This window comes from Leiobunum rupestre, chromosome 1, assembly GCF_980474605.1.
Source record: "Leiobunum rupestre chromosome 1, qqLeiRupe1.1.hap1, whole genome shotgun sequence".
NCBI lineage: Eukaryota > Metazoa > Arthropoda > Arachnida > Opiliones > Sclerosomatidae > Leiobunum > Leiobunum rupestre.
In genome coordinates, this window is record NC_143384.1 from 27,534,126 (window position 1) to 27,541,452 (window position 7,327).

The following is a 7,327-nucleotide window of genomic DNA, read 5'->3' on the forward strand; positions in this document are numbered from 1 at the left end:
CGCATCTTTAACGCTCATTTTATTTCAACACTCGCCCTTGATGAAGATACCGTAGATATCTGGTAGTGGACGACTCGTTCACTTCCTGTTGACGTTGTGACGCATACCACATGAAAAAGACCAATGCCGTCCAATTTCCAATATCATATAATGACTCGCACACCCAAGAAATCATTGACTGCGTTAGAAATCGTAGATATCCAAATATCCACACCAAATGTATTTACAAGAAGCAAATACCTTACCATCAACAAAGCACAGAGAGCCACTTGACTAACCGCCAGCTTTTAAAGCAATTAACGTTAAATTATCTCCTTTGAATTAACAGAACTATATATAGGTCGTTAAGAAAGTGGAACACCCACAGGGTCTACCCTTTAACCCTCTAATCTCGGCTGACTGCGCTAAAACAAGATTTAACCTTTAAAAAATACCAGATTAGGCCTTCATAAATTCATTAATAAAAAAAGACTTTATTACCTATTATGCTTACGATGCCTGTCTTAATTTCAGTGAATCTAAGCAGCTATCGGTGGTTCTGTGGTAGAGCGCTCGACTGCCAAGCCGAATGGTCTGGGTTCGAAACCTGGGTGGCGCATTTGTTTTTAATCAATAGAGAAACGCTAAATTAGAATTTCTTCGATGCAATAATTTCAATTTCAATTCTATTTCAATTAAACCAAAATTTCGTACTCTATTAAATACGCTTCCGATAAAGCTGAAGGTCTAATTTTCAATAAGGCGTAACAAGTGTCGGTGGTTCTGTGGTAGAACGTCCGCCTGTCAATCAGGAGGTCTCGGATTCAAATCCCGCCCGATGCGATCGCAAATTGATACTAAGACGAATACCGTGTACAACTGGTGGAAACCCTGCCATTGGACGTTGAGAGGTAGCATTACACTCAGCACTCGGTCCGTCCCAAAGTCATTAAGAAGAAGTTGGAGAGAAAACGCCCATATAAACACAACAGACTCAACATGCACATCCATCAGAACACAAACACAACAAATTCAACACTCACAACCTACGCATAAACATTACAAAAACCGTAATACACCAAACCGTCACGACGGTGAGCGAAAAAACACCATCCAAACCAAATCGCAAATGCATCCGTTAACGCTCACCGTCACACGGTGGTTTTGCCAACCCTTTGAGAAACTGCGTACGCAGTGATTACACTTTGCACCGAAAATGCGAACGCGTTCGCAGTCCTGACAGACAGACACACCCACAGACCCACAGACAGACACGGTCGTTGTATAACCCCTCCTAGGGGACTTTGTCCCCTCGGAGAGGTAAAAACACCTTACCGTTAACAATTCCCGGCTTATAACGCACACAATAAAAACCTTAACTGAATAGTGAAGGCTAAACAACAGCGCATATCTCTAAATATAAAACCAACGTAACCACATTAATGAAAATGTATCACACTTTTAAAGCCGATAAGAAAACACGTAAAATAAATTACGAAGTTAGGAGTAAAGTAGGCAAAACGAAAAAAGCGCGTTGTATACCGCTTGAAATTGTATTCATAAATGACCCTTAACGGTTCAAAAGAACCGATAGACAAAAAACTAACTAAGTGGACCACCCACGGGTTCTACGCTAAAACAAGATTTGACCTTAAAAATTTCATACGTAAAAAAATTAAGACTTTAAAACCTATAAATATACTCTTCCGCTTACGCTGAGCTTATAACTTTCTATGAACCGTAACATGGTTCTATGGTAGAACACTCGCCTGTCATGCAGAAGGTCTCGGGTTCGAAACCCGCCTGATACTAGCGCAAATTGTTTGGAAGGCGTTTACCGTAAACATTTGGTGGAAACCCTGCCATATGGACGTTGAGATGTATACCGTAACCCTCAGCACTCGGTCCGTCCCATAAGTCAAAAATTCATCACGTACAATCGCAATTCGCAAAGGAAAATTATACTTAACCCAATAACAAAAAGAGGGCTCTCTTGGAAATACCTTTTCCCTAATTCCAAGAAATTGCGAACGCGGTGATTTCAAGAAACTGCGTACGCAGTGATAACACTTTGCTCCGAAAATGCGAACCCGTTCGTACCCCAGACAGACAGACAGACACGGTGATTGTAAAAATCCTCCTTTATTATTATATTATGACGTGTCACCTAAGCTCGACCGAGATAAGGCGTAGTTTCGATGTATATCACGATACTTTTAACCAAAGTTACTGAATTAGTTGAGAGTTTTCACAAAAAATGTGTCGAGAAGGAATTTCCGGCAATCGAGAAGACTGTGTTGGCTTTTTCTAGCTTTCAAAGTCTCTTCATCTCGAAATCCACATGCATTCTCTTCAGAAAATATTCTACCCATTTTTATACAACTGAATATTTAAAATTATAACAATGAAAATATATTATTAAGTGGGAGCAATCGGATATTTTAAAATCGAAATCTTTTCTTTAAAGTGGCAATTCCTTTTATGTCGAGGTATAAATAACTGAAATGATGTTTGAGCAGCATGGTTGCTTGAGGGTTGGCCTACATTGGAAAGAGTTTCACTATTTAAAGTAACGTTTTAGATTTTCGCTATAAAAAGAGCAAATCAGCGCTGTTTTGGCATCATTTGTGATCAGCAGCAAAGAGCTTCAATTTAAACGAATAACGAATATGAAGGGATTAGTAGTTTCCATTCTGGTGGTCGTCAGCTTGTGCTTGGTCCATGCGCAGATGAAATGCACCGAAGACAAGGTCAAAAAGGCATGCGGTCCTGAGGGTAAGAGAGACCAGACGAGGATGGCTTTTATGATAAGCATTTTCCAAGTTTACGATAAGCTTAGTTTTCACACAAGTGGTTGGTTTATTTCACCTCCTCGCGTTTTATGTCGTTCTAATTCCCAATGGTTATTTTCGTCATTTTGGCTTTACCCAGAAGTCTTTAAATGGTATACATAAAATATATGTATATATATTAATTGGTTAAGATTTTGAAATAAATATAATTAAGTAATTAATGTCCATACTTTCAAAATAATAGTTAAATGTCTTAGGCTTTGGGTGATTTTATTTCAAGTCGAATATTCAAAACAAATTCTTAAAAATAGAAGATTTACGCATGGAGGTTTATTTTAAAGTTTGTAATTTAACGTTTTAAAATTATACTGCTGTATAATATAAAAGGTCTATAATTTTAAATAAGTTGAATTACAAGTTTTTAAATCTGAAAAAAGTATCTTTTGTATTTCTTCTATTTTAAACGAATTTTAACTAACATTTTGGTTTATGGTTACGAATGGAATAGAGGATAATGATAAAATGGAAATTATTTTCATTAGGCAAAGCTATGAGAGACAAAATTGCTGCTAACGTAGGCGCTGAATGTATTGCGGTAATAAAATTAATAATGAAATAAATTGTGTAGGAGATTAGTTAATTAAAGCGTATGAATTCGATATTACAATTCACAGAAAGCCGCACCATTCGCAGGGAAAGGTCTAGCCATCTGCAAAAAATACGAAGTACGTAAAGAAGAGTATTTTAATTTACTTTTTTTCAAATTCGATTAACTTATCAAATATTTATTTTGGAACTAGTCGGATAAAGACTGGAACAAGGTAGGTTTTCATATAAACTAGGTAAAATTAAATTTATTTACTTTAATTGCTAAATTAAAAATTTTCGATAGGCGTGCGAAGCTCATAAAGCTGTAAGTATCTTAAAGAATTTATTCATTATTTAAAATATATTTTAATAATTTCATGAATAATTTCAGTTAATGGGGAATATAAAGAGAGCCATTGGGGTAAGGATCATTTACAACTCCATTTCTAGTTAATATAAATATTAATTTTGGATCAAGTAAATACTCTACAACGATTATTTGTACACTATATAAAACATTAGACTTTTTATAGCGTTTGAGAACGGTGGCGTACACGCCAATTATGCCGAAACATGTAACGCATTTTTAATTTTCCATTAAAATTTTTATAGTGTACAAATAATCGTTGTAGAGTTTTTACTTGATCCATCATATTACACTAGTTCTCAGTATTGATCCAGAATATTAATTTTATCGTAATATTAATTAAATATTATTTTTTAGGATGACTGTGTCGCTAAAGCCAAAGAAGCCATGAAAAACTAATTTTCAAATGATTAAAAATAAGTCCATTGACAATTGAATAAAAAAAGGTTATCCAAAACAAAAAGGTTCTAGTTCTGGATTATTTTCTTCACATAATTTTAAATATCTAAAATGATCTCATTAAAAAAGGTATAAATTTACTCGTTCATTTGAGGAAATCCATTGTAACAAATATGAACCGATTGACTCGATTTAAAGCCAATACGTCGTAACGATTTCCAAACAAACCGTTGAAAAACACACCACTGACACAATAGCAGACGTTAAAGTGACACCTGTCACGAGTAAAACACGCGTTTTAACTCAATCGTGAAACAAATCTTTTAAAGATGGCTAATCAATATCCTTATGTCAAGATAAAGTGCTAAATAACACCAAAAATACATTTAGGTGAACAGAGAACGTGTTGAATACGTTCGTGATTCCCGTAAGAATAACCACGCCCCTCCATCTTCTCTCGTGTAACCTTGACCCTTTTTTCCCCGGTAAGGGGAAGTTATATCTCTTATAGCAGCAGGCTCTTTTTCCGTTTATCGTGAAAACAAAGGCCACTGTTAAGGCTTCATATTCTCTAGTATCTAAAATACATTCTTGATAACAATGATTTTATTTATTTCCCTTATTATATTCATAACACCAAAAATTTCTTAAATTCAATAAAAATAATAACCAGAAACAAAATAGTGATTCCGAATGATAGGGTTTAAAATGGACAACTTTCATTTTGAGAAGTTACTCGATACTAAATATCTGTTGGCGGTCGTCTGCTGCGTGGTTCTGGCCGTCGCCCACCTTGAAGAGTGTTCCGAAATGTCCGTGAGAAATGCTGTTCTAAGGAAGGTAAAATTTTCAGTTGTTTTTTAAATTTAATACTGTAGAAAAACTGCAATCAGAAAATGTTGTTGTTTGTGCAGATTAAAAGATTCTATGCTGGAAATATGGGTGCCAAAAATTGGTAGATATACTAATATTACGCTGTCGTTGCACGATGGCTATTCTCTTTTACGTTGGGGCTACGTAACGTTTTCGGTACTCTCTTGATGTGTTTTGGTGCTGTGGAACAAAATAGGTACACTCTCTCGGAGAACGATGACACGGTTTACCCCCATTTCGCCCAAAATAGTTCTCCCAATTATAATTTATCCCAATCCCATTTCTCCCAATTCCCATTTCCCCCAATCCTATTCGTCCTAATCCCATTTGTCCCAAAATAGTTATCCCAAATCCCATTTGTCCCAAAATAGTTATCCCAAATCCCATTTGTCCCAAAATTACACTTGGTATAAACATGAATCTAAGTTTTATTTTAATATGTAAGTACATAAAATTTTGCCCCTATGAATATGGTAAACCTAACCTAACCTAACCTAACCTAACCTAACGCCAAGTCAATTCACATACGGGCCCCTTCCTATTTTATTAGACAATGTCGTAAAAAAATATAATGCCGTCATAATGTTACGCTGTATTTTTTTCGACATATCGACTCGTACCCATGAGATCTAAAACCGCGCAATTACCATATATTTGGAAAATAATGATTGGGAGAAAGGGGAATCCATATTTTTGGGAATATTGATCGTTGGGAGAAATGGGAATAAATTTTTTTGGGAAACTTGATCGTTGAGAAAAATGGGAATACATATTTTTGGGTTAAATTAACTCCGGTTCGGAGAAATGGAATTGGGACAAATGGGACACCATGTTTTTGGGAGAACTTGACAACTTTGGGAGAAGGTAAAATTGGGATAAATGGGAACATACCGATGACACAACGGAACGCAAAGGGTACACTCTTTCGGAGTACGATGACACAACGAAACATTAAGGGTACACTCTCTCGGAGTGCTACGGCGTCACGAACGCTAAAAGTTCACACTCTCGGAGAACCATACGCACCGCAAGGTTAAGGGTACACTCTTTCGGAAAACGACGACGCAACGCAACAGTCAGGTTTTAATCTCTCGGATTACTATGGCACCGCGCAACGCTATGGGTTAGCACTCTCGACATACGTTGGCGTATACGCAACACTAAAGTAAATACCAGCCATTTTGCATATACATTTAAATCAGCTTCATAAATGCCATTTATATAATTTATCCTTTTGGACCAAATTTAATTTACAATTTAAATGTCTGTGAACCCTAGGTATTTTTAAAATACTTCTCAATAGGTCCTAGTCACTTTTCCGTATGGCAGAAACCACCTTGTAAACAGGTTGTAAATTCAATAAATTTAAGGGGTACTTTAATAGGTCGTTATACGTATAAAGACTGAAAAGGGAAATTGTTTTACCAATTGGAACATTTTTATACATTAATGTTGTAAACTTGATTGACACTTTTATAAAATTTTTGTACAACATTGATGTTACAATAAATAAATAAATATTGTACAACATTGATGTTACAAAAAATAAATAAATTTTGTAAAACATTGATGTTACAAAAAATAAATAAATTTTGTAAAACATTGATGTTGTAAATTGTAAAATTTTTAGAAAACATATTCATATTTAAAAAATTCAATTTGTACATTAATCTTGTAAACTTGATTGAAACTTTTAATTAATTTTTATAAAACAGTGGTGTTAAAAAATATGGATCAAGAATGTTCCTTCTTGCATCTCTATAATAATCCTCACAAAATTTTGGTCCCTTCTTGGCCACAGTGAACGACACACGGTTACCTATATATTCGCTTTTTCCTATAATATACGGCCCTTCTTCATAATTGCAGTGTTACATATTTCAATGTGTGGTTTCATTTTAAAACCATAGCTTAAGCCGCAAACCATTTCCCTAGACGTTAAAATGAAATCAAAATTATCCGTGAACGTCTAGGCCTTCCCAACTTTGTCATTTAAACGTCTATAGAGAGCGTTTCTTTAACTCTTTAGTTTCAGAAAAATATAAATTATAAGGTAATGACTTAGAGTTAAAATTGTCTCTTGTTTTCAGCTATGATTAAATTTTTATAATGAAGTACTATTTAATTAAAAAAATGATGATTGACTTCAGTAAAGTAAAATACGAAACCATTATTGTAAGGTGGATGTTAATGACATTTTGAATATATTTTGAACTACGGTTCTCATGTAAATCAAAATTTATTAACATAACAATTTTAACTGATTTTCTCCCCTAACAAATAAATGTCAATTCAATTTTAAATTTATCATTATACAGGGTGTTTCAAA

The 7,327-nt window shown here is 34.8% G+C and overlaps 1 protein-coding gene across 1 annotated transcript; it reads left to right on the forward strand.

Annotated features, from left to right (window-relative positions):
- The first annotated feature begins 2,645 nt into the window (after nt 1-2,645).
- LOC149962027 (uncharacterized) lies at nt 2,646-4,125 on the forward strand. The gene is made up of 7 exons (XM_090164363.1): nt 2,646-2,754; nt 3,314-3,366; nt 3,446-3,496; nt 3,572-3,592; nt 3,664-3,684; nt 3,751-3,780; nt 4,084-4,125. The coding sequence occupies exons 1-7, from the start codon at nt 2,649-2,651 to the stop codon at nt 4,123-4,125; spliced, it is 324 nt and encodes a 107-aa protein (XP_090020489.1). The 5' UTR covers nt 2,646-2,648.
- Nucleotides 4,126-7,327: the final 3,202 nt, after the last annotated feature.

Coding starts and splice junctions, on each gene's coding strand:
- LOC149962027 (XM_090164363.1), top strand. CDS start 2,649: ATGAAGGGATTAGTAGTTTCCATTCTGGTGGTCGTCAGCTTGTGCTTG. Junction 2,755..3,313: donor AAAGGCATGCGGTCCTGAGG/GTAAGAGAGACC, acceptor TATTTTCATTAG/GCAAAGCTATGAGAGACAAA. Junction 3,593..3,663: donor CGGATAAAGACTGGAACAAG/GTAGGTTTTCAT, acceptor AATTTTCGATAG/GCGTGCGAAGCTCATAAAGC.